The sequence below is a fragment of the Colletotrichum truncatum genome (genome assembly GCF_014235925.2).
Source record: "Colletotrichum truncatum strain CMES1059 chromosome Unknown Contig_0001, whole genome shotgun sequence".
NCBI lineage: Eukaryota > Fungi > Ascomycota > Sordariomycetes > Glomerellales > Glomerellaceae > Colletotrichum > Colletotrichum truncatum.
The window spans coordinates 4,349,192-4,368,160 of NW_027222398.1; the positions used below are offsets into that span (position 1 = coordinate 4,349,192).

The 18,969-nt window shown below is 49.0% G+C and overlaps 7 protein-coding genes across 7 annotated transcripts; all 7 read right to left on the minus strand.

Annotated features, from left to right (window-relative positions):
- Positions 1-7,153: 7,153 nt before the first annotated feature.
- CTRU02_201195 (uncharacterized protein) lies at positions 7,154-8,140 on the minus strand (the record flags this gene model as incomplete). Its single annotated transcript, XM_036726222.1, has 2 exons — positions 7,154-7,777; positions 7,835-8,140. The coding sequence occupies 2 exons, from the start codon at positions 8,138-8,140 to the stop codon at positions 7,154-7,156; spliced, it is 930 nt and encodes a 309-aa protein (XP_036581904.1).
- A 3,069-nt stretch (positions 8,141-11,209) lies between these two features.
- CTRU02_201196 (uncharacterized protein) lies at positions 11,210-11,773 on the minus strand (the record flags this gene model as incomplete). The annotated part of the gene is made up of 2 exons (XM_070203811.1): positions 11,210-11,497; positions 11,522-11,773. The coding sequence occupies 2 exons, from the start codon at positions 11,771-11,773 to the stop codon at positions 11,210-11,212; spliced, it is 540 nt and encodes a 179-aa protein (XP_070062393.1).
- A 747-nt stretch (positions 11,774-12,520) lies between these two features.
- Positions 12,521-12,793, minus strand: CTRU02_201197 (uncharacterized protein; the record flags this gene model as incomplete). Its single annotated transcript, XM_036726224.1, has 1 exon — positions 12,521-12,793. One exon carries the CDS (start codon positions 12,791-12,793, stop codon positions 12,521-12,523), a length of 273 nt encoding a protein of 90 aa, XP_036581906.1.
- A 724-nt stretch (positions 12,794-13,517) lies between these two features.
- On the minus strand, positions 13,518-15,548 carry CTRU02_201198 (uncharacterized protein; the record flags this gene model as incomplete). The annotated part of the gene is made up of 1 exon (XM_036726225.1): positions 13,518-15,548. The coding sequence occupies one exon, from the start codon at positions 15,546-15,548 to the stop codon at positions 13,518-13,520; it is 2,031 nt and encodes a 676-aa protein (XP_036581907.1).
- A 1,380-nt stretch (positions 15,549-16,928) lies between these two features.
- CTRU02_201199 (uncharacterized protein) lies at positions 16,929-17,132 on the minus strand (the record flags this gene model as incomplete). The annotated part of the gene is made up of 1 exon (XM_036726226.1): positions 16,929-17,132. One exon carries the CDS (start codon positions 17,130-17,132, stop codon positions 16,929-16,931), a length of 204 nt encoding a protein of 67 aa, XP_036581908.1.
- Positions 17,133-17,969: 837 nt separating this feature from the next.
- On the minus strand, positions 17,970-18,268 carry CTRU02_201200 (uncharacterized protein; the record flags this gene model as incomplete). Its single annotated transcript, XM_036726227.1, has 2 exons — positions 17,970-18,039; positions 18,060-18,268. 2 exons carry the CDS (start codon positions 18,266-18,268, stop codon positions 17,970-17,972), a joined length of 279 nt encoding a protein of 92 aa, XP_036581909.1.
- Positions 18,269-18,331: 63 nt separating this feature from the next.
- On the minus strand, positions 18,332-18,700 carry CTRU02_201201 (uncharacterized protein; the record flags this gene model as incomplete). Its single annotated transcript, XM_036726228.2, has 1 exon — positions 18,332-18,700. One exon carries the CDS (start codon positions 18,698-18,700, stop codon positions 18,332-18,334), a length of 369 nt encoding a protein of 122 aa, XP_036581910.1.
- Between the last annotated feature and the right edge of the window lie 269 nt (positions 18,701-18,969).

Below are 18,969 nucleotides of genomic sequence, written 5' to 3' on the forward strand. Positions count from 1 at the left end.
GGATGGATGTGAGACGTCAAGGTGGTGATGGGTCTCTCTATTCTTCTTGGGAGGATGTCAATCAAATATTGGCTTTGAGAACCAAGAAGCTTCTTCTTCGCAGTGGGGAAGAGAATGTTGTGATTAGAAAGTCTAGACCTGGAAGTTTGAAGTCAAGAGGACCGGGGAACAAGGCTACCTTTATAGATAGACAGCTGAACGATTGGTAGACTTGGTATGGCAAGGTTTGGAAGACGTCGGAAGCTTGTGTCTTGTGGCTCGCAAGGTCCTTCGGGGCAGGGAAAAAAAAACCTGAGAGACGCCAAGGTCTGGGCAGATGATAACACGCCCCCCCTCCTGGCGAGCGTTTGAAGGCGCGAGGAGGGGGTGAGGAGTAGAAGCATTCGGTCATTGTGCCGACTGAAAAGCTGTGATTGGGCATCAAGACCAGTGTCCAAGACGGTAGACAAGGGATCTCAACTTGGCGACAGAGTGGTGAGCAAAGACGCACGCAAGGGTGGTGAGCTTCTTGGCTTTGGGGGACCGTTCCAGGTCGAGAATTTGGAGTAGCAACTAGAACGTAGAGACGGACCGGCTGAGTGGTGGTTCTCGGGTGACGATGACCTTGGCGGAGCTCTTGGCGGAGGGAAGCGGCGTGGACGGGAGTGGAGCACCGTAGAGGAAGTGGGGACCGGTGCTTGTAGGACAGGGAAGGAGGGAGGTACGTATTTCAAGAAGAGAAGGCAAGAAGAGGTACCGGGGTGGTACTTACTTTCTGTGATGGACATGGACGGGAAGGAGCACTGTACTACCTTGACTGTATTAGCATGAAAGGAAAAGTCACGGGCAGGTACGGATGAACTACGACTATTACTTCATGCCATCAGGGGTAAGTCTCTCTAAGGGAGAAGGAGAGAAATTCAAATAAAGGCGGGAAGGAGCGGGGAGGAGAGGATCGGTCCCGGGGAACAGAGACACGCGTGCCACTGAGACGTCGGGGAAAGAAAAGTGATGGGAATTTCACATATGCCACTGTTATTGATGCGGGTGAAGGCGTTTGCTTATTCTTGCTACTGGGGCCCCGAACAGCCAATGGGCGAAACGCCACGGGCATGACAGGAAGCGGTACAACAACACCGAAGGAGTTTGACACCGAAAGCTGCTTATGCCGAAAAAAATAAAACACACATTAGAAAAGTAAAGACAAGGGACGAACCAAAGCCAAGAACGGCCACTCCAGGCGGACAAGCACGAGTTGATCTATACTACCTACGTAGGAAGTACAATGTGCAGGTTGCAGAAATCAGAGGACGGCTCTGCATGGTCTGCAGCCGTACGATATGACGGCACACGTCCCCAGTGACGCCATTGGCCATTTCTGGGCGAATAAGGTTATTTGATGCGAAGAACCAATGGCCACTCCCAACTGCGCCATGGGGAGAGGCGCATCACGTGCTGTTGCACCTGCTCCTGTTGCGCACAGACTTCCAGTATTTTCTATGGAGATTCTGAGAATTATGTTGTGTGATTGGCCAAGGGCCAACTTGGTGATGCCTTTGTTTTTCTTGGCCGAGCCTCTAGACTCAAGGACTGCATTACAGTGTGGGTGGAGGTACCTTGACAGCCAAGAAGTATAGCCACGGTACTTACGCATTTCAGCGGGCTCGCCGTCATCCACGGCGACAACAGGGGGGCAAACCGTAGCGCCTTGGCTGCTGTAAAAACCCACCTTGACCACTAAGAATCGCTGAAACTGGCGCTGTGTTTTTGCTGTTTGGCTGTTTGCGTTACACGTATTGCACCTTCCCAGGCGCGAAAAGTTGAAAATTGGAAAAAAAGAATAATGGCAAAATATGGAACAGAGTTCCATGTCAACCTTGCCTCAACAAAAAATGCTCCGAAACACACAGGCACATGTTCAAACTAAATTAACTTACTAACTCTCTCTTTCTCTCTTTCTCTATTCCTACGGTACCGATAGTACCTTGTTACCCATCTTCGTCCCTATATCCACACCCTCATTTGCCGTGCTCTTCGGTGGATTATCCCCGGACGCCATGGAAAAGCCAATTTACATCAACTCCAACTCGAGGTCTCCGAACCCTCGGTGACTCCTATGACAAGGTTTGATATCACGTGTACGCGTCAGCTGACCCAGGCTGGCCTCAATGAACATGCTTGACAGGCTGACGGAGGACGACGACGGCGTTACAATATCCAAAACTGGATTTCGTATCCTTGAAGGGGGGCGGAGCGACACCGGATAGCCATCAGGCACGCCACATTCGGTCACTTTCTTGCACCTCACTCAACTTTTTCCTGTCCGCCGCCAAGGCTTCTCCTAAACACACCACCACACAGTCACGTTCGCCCGGTCGCAGCCTCGGTCGGGGATAGGAAGAAGTGGAATAGGGGTCTCAAGACCTCTCTCCAACCCCGCTAGGCCCTGAGCCGCCGGGCGAAGCAGGAGCACATGGTGGGCAGAAATCTCCAAACTTCGGACACCAACTACCGATGGTCATGACCGTGATCCCCGGGGTGGTTCGAGGAAAAAGCAACGTGCTTCCGATCCAAGGCGAGCATCATGGTTTCGTCCCCATTGCTATCCTTAGGTTTTTCGTCGCCCAGCTTTCTCTCATCTCCCGCGGATTCCTCGCATTCACCCAGCGCAAGGTCACGGCATCAAATGTTGACTTTTTCCCACAAAAATGCGACACACACGACCCCCCTCGTTCTCGATGCGAGTGTGGCCTCGTATGGGTATGATGGCCACCCACCGCTGCAACTCCGTTTGCGCCGGCTCTACTTGGCGTCCCTTGGCAATTCTTGTCCTACGACTCAACAATGTTGGATTGCCTCCAACGTGGGATGACGGCTTACTAGGTCAGACATTCCAGACCTCTGTATTCCCGATGCCATCATTCCACCTCCCCATCCGCCGCACACGGTATCCCTACGACATAGAGGACCTCTCTCCCAATTGACCACTCACCGCGGGCTAAAATGCCTTCTAGAGAGACACAAAAACTGGCGTGCATCCGCGACTGCGATCAAGCGATCAACTTTCACGAAGCCACACAGACAATAGTGAGGGGAGTCGCACAAGCGGAGGGGCACGTCGACGATCCAAGCGCGATTGCTGATCCCAACTGTCGGTTTTTCTCATCTGAGCCAGAGCCGCCCGTCGGTCTTTCGTGTCTGTCGCCTATCACTTTTAAACCCCGCCCGCCGCCTTGTTGCTCATCCCATCCTATCCCGGCCGTCTCAGACGAACCATCGCTCCGGGCGGCTGTCCATATCTTTTCGTCGCAATTCTTCTGCTGCTTGTCCTCCTCCACCCCTCTACCAACTAATTGCTGTTCCAATTCCACTTGTTTTTTGTTTTTTTTTTGTTTATTGTTCCCCCTTCCTCAGTCCAACCTCCCAATAGTCTGACACAGTCACAATCTTTTCGGTGGAGTCGCCAAGTGCTTGGCTCTCGAGACCGCGCAAGATGGTGTGGACCAGGCCAAGTGACGTAGGAGGTTCAGTCTAGCCGTCTTCCCGTCTTTGCTTTCTCTCGTTCTCTTACCCTGTCTGTCTCCTTTGGCTTGGACTAAACTGCCAGAAAAAAAATCAAATTCTCTTGTTCGACCGGTCTTGGCAACGAAGCCTTTCGTCTCGTGTCGCCATGGCCCCTTGAACCGTCGAAACCCAAATCGGGATATTGAAATCACCCATGCATAGTGTTACGAAAGAATTCCAGTTTCTGTCCAATGCTGTCACCGTTCGCTCTCCCCGCGCCATCGCCTCCGAACCGCTCCCTCGGGGCCGCCGTCTGTCAAACCATCGCCGGTCCGTCCTTTTCCTATTCTGCACCTCTATCGACTGACTAAACCCTGTTTGCGGCAATCTGGGGGTGAGACAAAATCACCTGCTGGCCACATGTCGCTGTTCGACAGCCAAAAATCTGCCCTGTACATGGAGACACTATGCACCACCAAAAACGTGCTTGCGACGATGATCAGCGCCAGCATCACAACCTAAGCCTTCCACTATCCGTCCTGCCCGTCTTGTCATTGTCTCGTCCTTCCAAGCCGTTTGCTCCACGCTGGTGCTTCATTGCCATGAGCTTGAAATACGGCACCATGCATGCACCCGAGTCTTGGATGATGGCATAGACCCTCGCTGGGCTGGGGGGCAGCACGCAACGAGAGTCCACCTTGGCCTCAGCGATTAGTCTGTAACGCCGTCATCCTACAGCAGGAGTAACTCCCGCTGGATCTTAATGCGGTCAGAGTGGGATGGGCCCAGCCCGCGATTCTCAAGGGTCTTTTTTCATTTTTCGCCTGTGATGCATTCTGCATCGACGCCCTCCCCTCTTATTTTTCTTCTGGCCTTGTCCTCTCCACTCGTGACTCCTGTAGGAAGCTCGAAGAAAAAAGTCTTGGGTGGTCTTGGCCTTGGCGAAATTCGACCAACGGCTTGACTTCACATCCGCCAAGCAATGCGATCAGCTCCTCCTCTCGATCAGCTGAAAAGGTTTCAAAACGAGCTCCGACCGCTTTAGATCGGCGGGTTAAACCCCCATCGCTACTGCTTGCCACACCTTATCTGTTGACCGGGTCTGGGAGCTGTCCCCGGGAAGGTTCAGAAAATCGACTGATGTCCCCGCACCGCAATTGGTTTTGTGTTGGAGCCAAGATTCAGCCGAGATTATCGATTAAGTAACACCGACAAGGACCATTGGACAGCCAACGTGAAGTTTTTGTAGACGTAGAGAGAATCTTTTATTGGCTGATCCGTGACTGTCGTAGTTTGCTTTTACGGGCACATGGATTTGCCCGTGGAGAGTTAAATTAGAGATAGAGTTCTCGTTCTCTGAGGACTTGCTGCCCAACGAGCACAGATGTCTTGGCTCGACTACACATCGGGTTATATTAGAGTCATCGCAAACGGGATGCAGCTTACCCAGATATCAACTTTCACTTGGACAACATATCATCCTATTCAGAAGCCAACAAGAGGCCTGACATGCTATGAACGACTTGCAATATCAGGATCCAACCGAAAGCTGACTATTATACGCCTCAACTCTTCCTTTTGGCGATTTCTGGAAATTGCCACAGAAGTTATATACATTAATCAACCCTACACTCTCTTTTATAAAAGCCCCTTAATCGCTTGTCTCGGACTTGATAGCCTCACAAGTCTATGGGAAGTCTAAGATTTTAAAGTCTTTCTGCATCCTAGGTGTAACGCGTGAGGATGTTCAAGAGTCTACCTCTGGATAATGAGGAACCTAGATAAAGTGATGCTTGTGTATTGTGCCAGAGATGTTTGAATTGGGCTCCCAGGAGCGGGGCTACTGCGTTGCTCATAGGCAGAAATGTCTCGCTGTACTTTTTTTTCCATGCAGAAAGCCAACATGGTATCAAGCCCAATGTTTTCAGGAAAGCAGTCTATGGCGTCCAGAGCTTTGTATCGGGGGCATCCCTTTCATTCTCGGCCTGGCATTGATACGGCCTGTAGTTTATGACCCTGTTTGCTGATTATCATCAGCTACTACATCGAAACCCGAGTCCAGGTCCCAAGATGAGACCTAAAAGCTCAAAGGAATAGACATTTTGTGTAGTTTACGTTTCCACGTGATTGACTTGGGAAAATCTAACTTGAGTCCCCCGATTGGAAAGCTTTTGGCGAAGTAACAGGACTTTGGGAAAATCAGGAATGCCTGCTAGGGTTGACGTGACACTGCCTTGGGTTCTTTTGATCTTTTTATCGTTCGCTGGTTTCCTTTTGCCACTCGGTTGCGTTGCTGACTCGACACCATTAACAACCGTCTCCTGATGAAGAAACACTAAGGAGATTCAAGCTTGAGAACATTGTCCAGAATAGTCCGCGCTTATAGAGATGTAGCTTTGTGATTCAGCATGGCAACTGTGGAAGGGATAACGGAGTGTTCCTGTACTTGGTTGTCTATCTACACACATTAAAGATACTAGACTTAAAAATTAGAGAACTTAGATTACTAAGTAGACATTTCGTTTACGATATCAGGCTCTTCACCCGAAAGTTTCAGTGCCCAATGAGAAGGAGTATTACCACTTTTGAAAGCTAGAAACTTTTTTACCTACCATGACGGCTTCCAGTATGCACTGAGTGGCACGTACTTACTTGCTGTCCATAATATCTCTGGCGCCCTCGAACGTCACTTTCGTGATAGATGTTTCATTTTAGCTTACCTTTTAGATCCGATTCTTATATTCAGTCATGGTACCTTCTACCAAACCGCGCTTGTTGCTACAATGTACTACACAGAGTTGTGTGATGATCTGATAACGATAAGATTGTGATCAGTTGGACGGCTTGATATAACTCGAACCCTCTGGTTCTAGGGCTTCCTTGAGGTTATGATGGGCCATTGATACCAGATAGCCTCCCTCACACCGCCTCACCTCCCTAGGCACAGACTTCCTAAGAATCTCGGATATCTTTTGACTCTAATTCAAGAGAATGCCACTCTTGCGATAATACATCGACGCAACCACCGAACAAATGGATATAAAGTAAGGCAAAATAGAAACCTGCGTCCTTTTCTTAAGCTGATAGATATTAGAGACTTCATCCGCATGCAGTAATCATTTGTGCCTGCGTCACTAGCGCATCGACAATATATTGCGCACAAATGAAATGTCGTATCAGAACCTTCGTAGAAGAAAAGCAATATAAAAAGTGATGCTATTTCTGGCAACGGAGTCAGCTCCGATATGATATGAAAAAAACATGGTCTGGCGCGGTTCATTTCTGATGGTACCGGTTTCCCTGTTTTGTGCGAAGCTGTGCTGATATCCACCCAACTAATTACTGTTATACGGATGAGGTTTAGAGGCAAACAAATTCAGCATTTGATACAACTAATGTATTGAAAGAACAAAGATATCCAAATAGTTGGGAGAAAACATCAATTAAAACCGATAAGATATGGTGCCCCCAGAGAGTGCTCTTAATAGCAGTGCCAACTGTAAAGCCATTCAGGCTTTGAACAATCATGAGCGATCATGTTCTTACAAATATCAACTGATAACATTTATAAAATTATAATAAGCTGACACAATGTTTCAAAAGCTCTGTATGTAACGATGAATGTGTTGCAAAAATCCCCCCTTTTGACAAGAAATGGTACCCCAATACTTCATCGCGGTTGCGTGTATGGTGAGTTTACCGAGCTTGTGTAAGTTTCAGGTATAGGAGAGTCGCGACCCTGTTGCTGAAACTGCTGCTCATACGGTGTAGGCGACCCCATTTCACTCCTAGCTGTAGCTGCGGATGCATCCAGTTCCGAGTATCTGTGAATATTTCCATGGTTGAACTCCGACTCTCGAGGCGATGCGCTGTAGGTTGACTTGTACAGACCCGGTGATGGCGCTCCGTACGAGCTTTGGTTGCCAGTCATCTGCGGCTCAACGAGTGTCTGAGCCGGGGTGTGAGGGTTCGTCGGCGGAGCCGGCTCTGGCTTTTCGGCCAGCTGCTTCTTGAGCGACTTGTTCTGCTTCCAGAGCCAGAAAGTAGAGATGAGACCAATCAGGAGAGACACGCCGGCGACAACGCCGAGACCAATGGTGGCGCCTTTCAAGGCATCGTCGTTGCTATTAGCCCTGTCGTTCGTCGTGTTCGCTGTGCACACTGATTCCTGGGTCTGGATCGTAATCGCATGCTCGGTACCGCAGCAGGTGGTGTTTGATCTTCCGCAGCAGTAGGTGGCAGTGCCGTCGTTACACGCGGTCATGAAGCTCGAGTTGGAAGCAGTTCCGCCAGACTGTTTACACTTAGTCCTTGTTCTGAAGTCACTCTTCTAGGAAAGCTGGAGCAGTACCTGTTCATCCATGCAGACGCTAACGCAGGCCTTGCTCTTCCAGGTAGGATCAGTGCAGAAACCTCTCTGAGGCTGGCTTTGACGGTTGATACACAGGCCGGATGTGGAGCAGATGTCGCGTTCATCAGGGGGTCCATCCAGAGCACAGCAGCTAGAAAAGACACCCCTTTGGGTGATTCCGAGTTTGTTGCAAGGAACATAGGTCAAGTTGTTGGCGACGTCTCCATTGGGTGCATAACAAGATACTTCTTGTGCCGAGATGCCCATAGCGAGGCCCAGGGCCGCTGCTAGCAATGATGCCAACATTGTGATAACTGAACGGTTGGGATTGGGTCGCTCAATGGTAAATTCCGCGCAGTATCAATGCCCGGGTACAGGGAGGGAACACAAAAGAAGAAAAAACCGAACCAAGCCAGAAACAATAAATTGCAATGGGAGTTTGCTTGTCTTTATGAGAGCCCTGTGGGGGGCTGCCGTGTGCCGTCCGCCTGCATATCCGCCGCGGCCCTCCTACTTCCTCTCTCTCTCATCTCTCTGTCCTTCCTCACAAACCTCGCCGCATCTCACCTCAGATACTGGTGGGGCTCGGTCTTACACGCATACGATAGGCCTGCAGCTCGACGAACGATGTGAGCACCAACAAGCCTTCAAGCTATCTACAACTGGTAAGCGAGCTGCACCTGGATGTCAATCCCTGCCCAAATGAACCAGTCAGCGGAACAGTTGACGACAGGCCGCAGGATTTGACCAAATGAGATGGTTTCTTGCAATTTGTGAAAGGCAACCAACGTGGTGGATTACTCACTCAGATTGGGCGGCTGTGTCCGAAGGAGGGGGCAGAAGAGGGGCCACGCCGGGCTGAGCCGATGGTCCTATCGGATTGAGTGGCGCATTCCACTCGCCAGTGTTCCTAAATGCTTATAGCCTTTTCCATGTGCTTACGGCAAACAAACATTTTTGATTCCAGAGAAATCCTAACAGAACTAGTTTCCTATACTCTACCTAGGTAGGTAATGGCCACTTGCAACGAGCATTGGTGATCATTGTTCGCACGATGAGAGAAATATTGAAATTTCGTCGACATTACAACAACGGCGCAACGTTCCATCGGGAGAAGCTGCATGTCTTGGCGATGCAAGAGTGTGCCATCCTTTCATTTTCCCATGTTATGAGGGGATGGCGCTTCTACTCACTGCATCTACCTACACGTTGTGCAAGACAGCTACATATGAGCCTGACCCAATCAATGTCACATATTACCCTATCCATTGCAAAACTTGTTATTCGATTCCCTCTCCTATAAACTAACCAATGAGAGGATCTCATGCATACCATAGAGATATATTGACCCATCGGAGCGGAACCAAACGATGTCCCATATTTTCCTCCGTACCGGCCGTGCCGTTCCCGACCCACATACTCCGTTCTTGGCCACGGCTGATTTCGTGGCTCTCCATTCCGCATGTGCCTTGAGAAGGCCCCAGGAGGGATAAAGTTTGCTACACAGCTCTAAAACCTATAAGCGCAACAACTCGGAAGGATCTTCTTGAAATCAGCGCCAAAAACAGCAACGGTACAGCCGATATTGAGACGGTTTTAGTAAAAGCATAGATGACCAACCTGGTCGCAAACAACGCGGTGCGAGGTAGCTTTATTGACAGATAACTAAGAAATACCTCCTCAAAGGGTAAGTATTTCATCACAAGGGCAAGGAACACGAGATCACACCTGGGAGTTCTCGGCTGTCACATCCTCGTCGAATCCGAGCCCAGGCGCTGCCGCGCCGCTCTTCTTGGCTTGAAGTTACAAGAGTCGCCCAAACAGCCGGCAACAAGTAAATATGGTGGCTTTGAATGTCGAAACATCAGCGTTATCTAGTTGCATATGGCTTTAAGGAGGATAAAAGACAAGTAGCGATATGGCTGAGAGAAGGTGACCATTTAATGCTAGTGTCAGACCGAGTCTCAAGACTAGATTTGCTGCTGAGGCTGCTTAATCAATGTCTTGCCAGTAGTATCTAGTTCCTATTTCTCCAAGACGCGTATAGACGGGGACGATTCTCCCAGTCGCCTAGCAATCAACGTCACGCCTGATTTCCTCACGCATCTTCATACTCCCAGACTTCCAGGCTCGATAGCCAAATGGCGTACGATGTTACCATATCCGTCCAGGTAGAACACCTAGAGCTGCTAATCGGCGACAAAGAACTGATCGTTGCTGGCCGCAGCCCTCTTTTGGATTTGGTTGATAATAGAACTCAGTTGATCTGATATGTCTTCTTCATCGAATTCGGAGAACTGTTGCCACATGTTGGCTGCCTCGGCCTCATCTAGGCCTTGGTGAATGTGCTAGCCTTGGTGCCCTGCCATTTCAGACAGGATGTCAAAAGTTTGCTCTTAGTCTATACTAAAGTCGAACAACTCAGCGTCATCAAGGATGCACCACAAGTTATCGTCGGCATCCAAAGATTCATCACCTTCCTCCATGTCTTCGAGAACAGCAGTTATATTACATCGATACCTGGTCCATAATGCGTGTGCAGCATAATAGAGTCACTTCCGCGGTATAGGCATCTATCCGCGATGTTACGGATCTTCAGACGCCGCCAAGGGGCAAGAATATCTCGAACTTTCTCAGCGATCGGCCCGCGGGACACGCCACTGGGATCTGTCCATCCATCGGGCAGATCTTCATGTTAATGAATGATCCTACGAGGGCGCTTCTTTTCTCAGCACTTAGGGGTGAAGCCGCATCCCAGTGGCACTGCTGGTACCATCTGGTGCTTCGCATCTCTTCCCATATTCTAGGGGCTTGAAATAAGGAATTTCTTCGCAGGGAACCATCGCCGAGGGGGTAACGGGGATTCTTGCAGGCCTTGTTGGCCCGCCTACCGCTAGTTGATGAAATCGGTTGGTAGCGAGAACGCAATTATGCGGTTTATATTTCATGTCTTCAGCATACTGCGTCAAAAGGCTACTACACTATCTAGTAACCCTCTGGTAGCACCCTCCCGGAGAGTTGTTAGATGACCCTATTTAGCATTATAGCAAGGCTTTCTTGGCTACACAGATTTTGGCTAGTATTCAAACATATTAGATAAATACAAGGTACTGATAACCAAAAGTGACAAGAGACTGTTTCCGTTGTTCGCAATCACGCTATGTAATTCGGATTATTAGCAACTTGACGGCCATTGGAGCAGTGAATTTATGTAGCGCAACCGAGCGGTTCTTCATGAAAGTTGGTATTACATTACAAAAGTAACGAGATAGATGCATGCGCTAGATGAATGAAAAGTAATTATGTAGAGGAAGCCATCCAAATGAGGACCAAGCCCTTCACCACCAGTGCCTGATTGAGGGTTCGTGGCTTGTTTCATGATTTAGCCTCTGTACTGTTTCCCTGTTCTTGATTTTGCAAGCTCATCCTCCTCACTGTCTCCTTCTTTGTCCTCAGAACTTCGTGCAAGTCACTGATCATGACAGGAATGGGTCTTTTAGTGATAAAAATAGCGTCAAATTGCGACAGGACATCGGGGTAACCGATGAGGCACTCTCTCGCCTCCCACAAAAGCCTCTCGGCAAATGCGGGGTCGGCAGTGTTTTTGAGCATCTCAGCCATGAGAGTGTTGTATCTTCGCTGTTTTGCTTCATCCACGTACTTCTACTTGAACTGTCAGTGTCAGACCTTGAAGGCGACATAAATATGGAAGTGAACCGGTGTCTCCCAAATGACAAGATCAGAGCCACGCACCTGTATGTCAAACATGAGGTTCACCGTAGGTTCAACGACTGCTCCTTTGAAATCGACTGACGGAAACTGCTTTTGGACGTCTTCGCCGTTTTTTAGTGATTCAGCAATCATCCCCTCCCGACTTCTCCCAAGAACTTCCGGTTGCTGCGACACAGACGCAGACTCGGTAGACATTGAGCTGCTCATTTTGCGTGGATGAAGTGCTGGCTGTGGTGTTGAAAGTCTAAAAACTAGTTTAGTTATCTGCGAAGCATTGAAGTTCGGTACAGTGGGACGTTTGCATGTGAAACTGTAGGGGTTGCAAGTGGATTACGGCTCGAATCGGGCGGGATTGTTTTGGAGCGAACCCCCATTCATTTATGCATTTGCTGCGCCCATTACACAGGAAAACATCGGCGGCCATGTTAGCGGTAGGCGGCATGGCAATGAGAAAATGGTGGCGTTAGGCGATGAAGTCACACCAACCTCTGTCATTGGTGAGTGTTTGCAACGGTCGCATGCATTGTCAGCCCTTCCACAAAACCAGGCTCTAGCGGCTTGGCGGGTATCTCGGAACTGACCCCGATGCCAAATTCGACATTGAAAGATGATGTTCTCCAGCTCGGCTCGATCATCCGCGGCATATTGGGGTATCAAGATTGGGAGAAAACACGATGGCTCGATCTGCAATGTGCACTGCAGCATGAAGATGATTTTGCATTGAAGAATTTCATAGGAACAAGCAAACAGCCTAATTGGATCACTGCGCCGGTTGTAGATAGCTGCAGTTAGGGCACTTTAGTGCACTTGGATCAACCACTCGATTGCAATCATGTTTTACATAAGGGTTGATCAAGAACAGGAATAGATTCTTATAGTTGGAACTGTTTTGAACTGAAATATTCGTCTACTTTGACCAACGCATGATAAACCGCCACGTTGCTCGAACTGCAATTAGCAGGGACGGGCAGGCCTCTTCGGTCTCTTTGCGCCTTTCTTGCGCTCTGCTTCGCTCGGTTCCTCGGGTTCGGCAGGCTCCTCGCACTCTCTTGGCTTGACTATAGGGTTCAGAATGTCTTTTGGTGCGACAGCAGAGGCTCGTTCTTCAACGGCTGGGTTATCGAGATCGGCTCGCTGACGAATGCTGCCGAGGATGCTGGTGTCAACACTTAAGGCGAATCCGCTGGAAACGAAGAAGGTAAAGAAAATAGTAGTTGAGATCCTCATTGTGTTCGACCAAGGAATGTCTTTACTGGTCTAGGTTTCGTCCGAAAAAGTATTAAACAGAAAATGTGTTTTTGTGATCATGTATTCTCTGACAGCATTAGTTTTTACCCCCAGCCGAGAGGCGGAAGACAGGGTTTAAGTAGAAATGAGAGAAGTTCAACTCAATCTTCGATATGTCATAAAAGAGAACAATATAGGACTCTGATGGAGTCGCTGTCACCCGAGGACCCCGGTCTGACTCGTAAAGACAATGCACAGCCCTACAGAGATTAATGCGAATGGCATCGTTCATGAGTCGGGCCCAACAGATTGGTCAGACGGCGTAGAGCTTTTCTTTTTATTTATAGTTCGGGCGAAGTTTCATCATTGTAAGTACGGATTCCCCATATTCACTGTCACTAGGAGTTCCACACCAGGGGGTTAGACAACTTTACCAGCTAAATATTATCAGGCCCATCTCCCCGTAACGTCGATGAACTCAGCCCTACTAATCTCTGAGGGAGTGGTTCGCTTCCGAGTAGTCTATATGACTTGCTGAGTAATTTGACTCGGCGGATATGCCGCTATTACTTTCAAACACGATGATGGGAGGTGATTCAGGTTCCAAAAATTCAAAATCGTTCACATTATTGCTTTATTGTATGATCCCTCATCCATTCCTTCTTGGCCTCTCTGAAGTTCTCCCTCCTATTCGAGTGTGCATCGCAGTCCGCTGGTTACTTGTTTATTCAGAAAACACCTTCAATTCGACCAACCGGACTCTCTTTCCTTCCTGAGGCTTGAGAAGAATGCGGAGAGACTCCGTCGACGCTTTAGCCCACTTCGCATTGGTGATGCCATTGCCCAAAGGCTTGTCGTATGTTGCGTCAGTCACATCAGCCCATTCGCCATTGGTAAGAATTTGGAGCCGGTAACTTTCAGGCACGTCAAAGCCCTTCTCTTCGTTGGAAAAGAAGGCAATCTCAGCCCGAGAAGTCTCAGTAGTGGAGCCGAATTCGATGCTAACCCACTCCTCCGCGGTGCTGTCGGCGGGCGTGTCGAAGCCATTGGCAATAGTATCCTGAGTCCAGAACCACACACGGCCATCAAAGACATCATGAAGACGGTCGACGTTGTAGTTGGGAACAGAAGCATTAATGATGGGCAGAGCCTCATTTGCCTGAAGCTGGATTGATTTCGCCAAGGGCCGGGAAACAGAGACGGGAGCGCGGCTGACCTCGACTGTTAGGCGCTCGAGTTTGTCGGACGATGCGACAACCTTGCCGTCAACCTCAACACGCAGGCCAGCATCTCCATAGCGCTCTCCAGTTGCGTCCCATTGGATAGCTACCTCGCGGCCGTGATATAAAACATTCTCAGCGCGGAAGTAGGAGATGACTGAAGGGTCAGCCAGGGGGTTGACCTCGAGAACATCATCCTCACGAGGACGAACACCGACAAAACCAGACAAGATCAAGTCGATGTAGCCCGAGTGGAAGTAATGATGCGATCGGCCCAGGCCGACAATTGGCTCGCCAGTGTCAGGATCATAATTCTCCTCAATATCAAGAATATTGTCGTAATGCTTGTTATAATGCTGGTTTGCGTACTGTTTGAGAAGGCGAGTGTAGTCTCCAACACTGACAAGCTGAGAGGAGTTGGGGTAGTGGTCAAGGACGTTGGCCAGCGATGTCAGGACCTGCGTTGTCTGGTAGGGCCAAGAGGGACCGTTCCAGTGGCACTCGGTCTGAGTACCCTCGTAGCGCCAAACGCGCATGTAGTACTCATATGAGGGCTCGACAGTCCGTAGGCCGAAGGGACCTCCGAGCTCATCAGAACTCAGCGCATGCTTCCAGGCCTCGCCGAACTTAGCGTCATCGTCGGGAAGATCGTGTGCCCAAGGGACGAATCCTGCAAGTTCGCGACCTCGAATGAAATCCCAGTATGTCACATTCTCGTTGTTGACAAAATAACGGTCGATGAAGTGCTCAAAGGTTGAGTTCCACAAATCTCTCTGAACAGTTTCCTTGATAGCCTCAGCACGCTTGTTGTACTCCTCAACAACACTGTCAAGGCCACCTTTCAGAGAAGCAATCTTGGCAATAGCTCGAGCGTTTGCGTATTGATAGGTGTTGATGGTTGGACGGAAAGCGTGACCTCCGAAAAACCCGTCGTAACCACCTGAAGCATCGATACTGGAGATGGTGTACTCCGTGGCATCGGCGATAGGCTCGACCCAAAAGAGTCCCTTGGACTGGTCGTAGTGGTCGCCAACCCATAGGTTGTAGACTCTCTGCATGTCGTCAAGGAGAGAGAAGGCAAGCTCCGGGTTACCATCTACGAGATAGTTCCTCCAAACACCGTCGGCCATGCTCTCGGAAAACTGACGAGGGTTGCTGTCAGAGCTGTACATGAAAGTCGCGTAGTCCTGCTTGAAGCGCGGGTCACGGCACCAGCGGCCCTCGGAGAGGTGGAAGATAGCGGCGCAGTTGTTGGAGGCCCATGGCTGGGTCTGCCAGCCGACGTTATCGATGAATTCGGTGCTGATGAAACCGTACTTGGATCCGATATCACGCTGATGGGTACGGAAGACGTTCCAGCGGTAGTAGTAAACGTCGGTGATCTCGGAGTCGCTGGACTCAAACAAAGGAATACGGTTACGGTACCATGGTGCATCGTTGCCGAAATATTTCTGAGTGAGGGCGTCCGCGTCCAAAGCAGCTCGGGCCAAGCGCGCGCCCAAAGGCACTGCGGCCAGTGTTGTCGAGAGCTTCATTTGGTTGAACCACGAGCAGCCTCAGAGAGTAATGAACAGTAAGATCAAAGACTTGAGGTCGTCGAACCCTGCAGAACAGAAACTTTCAGATGGTTATTTATGCCTCATTTTATACTGAAAATGGAGATATGAAGATCAACTAAAATTAATTAAAAAAAGCTCGTTCTCGCATTCATGCAAAGACCATGCCACTCCAAGGCCTCATGATCACTATTGGCCTTGGTCACGAAAATAACCAATATCCGTCTCTAGCGGAGCCGCGCTTTATGACCTGCATACTGCCCTGAACTAGATACACGCGTGCCAATTGAACTGAATCGCTTGCACCGGGATGTTCCAAGACTGCCGTGATCTAGTGGGAAGGACGATGCCAATGACGATTTCGCGGGGGAGAACAGGGTTGCATCGGGGACTGGGGTCCCCGCGTCGGTCGATTGGCGCGCGAATAGAAACTCACAATTCGGTTTGTTCTATTGCGGGGAGTGGTCAACTAACGTGGCTGAGGAATTACGAGCGAAGCTATTACATCAAAGATTGAAGCTATGCAGGAACCGTTTTCGTACTACGTAGTAGGTGAATCGTTTCTCACGTAGGCACTGACAAACAGGCTTCCGGGCAAAAACGGGTCGAACTTTAAGTCCTCATACGGTTCTCTGGTAAGACCCCACCTCATGTAGCCGAACACCCCCTACAGCCGAATACCCCATACATAATGAAAGCTTTTACACCATCATATATTGTTTTTACAAGTCTCTACTAGGAAGACGTGTTCAGTAAAGTCTTGTATAAAACTTTAAGCTTTGGTTCCTTACCTCAGCATTTGGGGTATAGGCAGCAAAGGGTTTATTGTAGCTGATCCGAGTGGGCAACCAATTCTTCTTTGGTTGTCCGCGGTTACATGGGGTGGAGTCTGAATATTTCCGGAAGGCTTGCCATTTGAACTGACAATATATGTTGACCATGTAAGCTCCCTGTAGAAAGAGGTCAAAAAGTCCATTAGACGAGAGATGAATGTATTTACTTAAGCCAGATGCTGCCGGGGCTTGTGGGATGGATAATGGTTGGTCAGTCATGAGTTGCGGGTGTCCAAGGTCCTTTTCAATACAAGTCACAGAAACCTTCTCAAGAAATGGAAAGCCGCGAACATGCGTTATGGCCTTTATCAATAATTTTTTATATCTCAACTCAATGCTTTCTTCCTAACATGTGGCCACTACTTGTGTGTTGCGGGCCATTGCTCATGCTGTTGCTCTGTCATCCACTTATCTGGTAGGTCGGACCAGCTGGGGCCGAAAGTTGCCGGAGGAATTGTTATCGACTCTGTGTCTGTCCATGAAGGAGCTTTGATCGGTACCATTGCAACCTCCCCTGATTCAAGCCTTAAGTCGCCATGCCTTTGCTGCGACTTCTTTGCCGAGCCAATGGTTGGTTGACCAGAGCTAGTGAATGTAGCCGAGAAAGAAGGCAGCAGGCGCCGTAGAACAGGTATACAGCCGCAGACAATGGCAAGGTTGGCTTCAAGGGCCGTCCAAATCCACAGCTGGAAGCCTTCCCACGTGACGTCGTATGTCTCCTCCTCGACATGGTGTAACGTCCCACACCCACTTCTGGGCACCCCCCACATTTGGGCACCCCATTTACACCAAAAACGCCGTTTTTCGAAATTCTATATTAAACTAACTACTATACTTACTAAGAAAAGAAAATATATAAAACTATGTTAAGTATAATTATAGCCATCTTATTTTTTATAAAGGTTTAAATATAATAATAGTTATAATATAGAAGTTTAAAACTAAAAGCTTTAAAATGTTAGTAGATACTAGTAACTTACTAGTATTCCTTAACATTAGAAAAATATATTTTCGCTTATATATACTTATTTAAAAAATCTAGGAAATTAATATTTATACTTATTAAAAGTATATAATTATATCTAAAAGAGATTTAAAAGTATTACTTTAGTAAATATAGTATAATTAAGGGTTAAAATTCTATAATAGAAACTTTTTGTTACGGCCAGCTAACTGACAGTGGGTTTGTGTTAACAGTAAGCCAGGGATTGAGAGTAGTAACAGTCGTTCCGTGGTCCTGGTCGAATAGATCGTAGATCTTCAAAGGTCTTGGTGATCAGTCAAGGCCTCAACAAGAGTCGTAGAGTAGTCGTCACTTAGGTATAGCTGAAAGTACCGGTTAGGGTAATCACAAAGTTGATTGCTGAAGAACTAGGAAAGGTAGGACTCGAGAGGACTCGAGTCCCAACTATATACAAGTCTGGTTCCATGCTGAACACTTCCTGATCCTGGGGGACCGACACCCAGGACGTCGGTCCATCGCCATGGACCGCCCTTGGCACCGTCGGTCCTGTCCCAGGACCGCTTATCGTCCGTCGGTCCTGCTTATCGTCACGTGACCTGTATCCTAGTTCTTCCGTTCCGTGGGGGTTGTTACGACGTAACGGCTGACGGCCGTCCCTATAACCGCTGAGCCCCTGCGGGGGAAGAGAAAAACATCAACAACAGCGAGAACGAAATTTTTGAAAACAGCATCAAATTGATCAAACCACGCCCGCTCGCGCTCTCAGAGGTCACTTTGGGCATAATGTCATCCTCGGCATTGATTCTGCTCCCAAAGAGCCTGCTCGTGGCCGCGGGCGGGCTCTGACCACGAAAAATTCGAGAGCAAGCCACAAAGTATGACACGTCAATAGACAACACCATCGACACCACCGCGGTTGAGTCACGGGCTATCACGTGAGCACAACGACCAAGCCCAAACAAACATCAACACCACAGCCACCGATAGGTTATGGGTCGCCTATCACCCCCGACAAAGTTTGCAACGTCCCGCGACAACAACGACGACAAGCCCGACAGAACGGTATCACCTCCTGCATAGAGAAAGCACCAGACACCAGGCATGCTACGATCGATGCCACAAAATACTACAGTTTGCAGACAGATTGGTCCCCTGTCGCCCCCTCCGCGAAGAAGGATTGTCGCCCCTTCAACGTATGACAATGTCTGCGGAATCTGTGTACGAGCTCTCATACTTAGTAATCGGACGAATCGAAGCGGTTGGAGCATTGTATTTTGCGGATTGAGTCCGACTCCAGGCGGTGGATGGAGGTGGTGGTCGAAAGATGGAAACATAGAGCCACATAGGAACCCAGCATGAGGCAACAAAAAGATTTACAGATTCAACTGAGATATAGCACATGCGAGTCTGAGAGGATGCGGACAAGATAAAGAGACGAAGCTGAGGGCTGGGGGGAGACTATAGGTATACAGAACCAGACATGGTGCCTAGCACCAACAGAACCGAAGTAGGAGGACGCGAAAGAAGGATTCTAGAAGGCAACACCAAGCGAGAGAGCAGGCAGGAGGACAACAATCTTCAACAGAGGGCATAAACACACAAG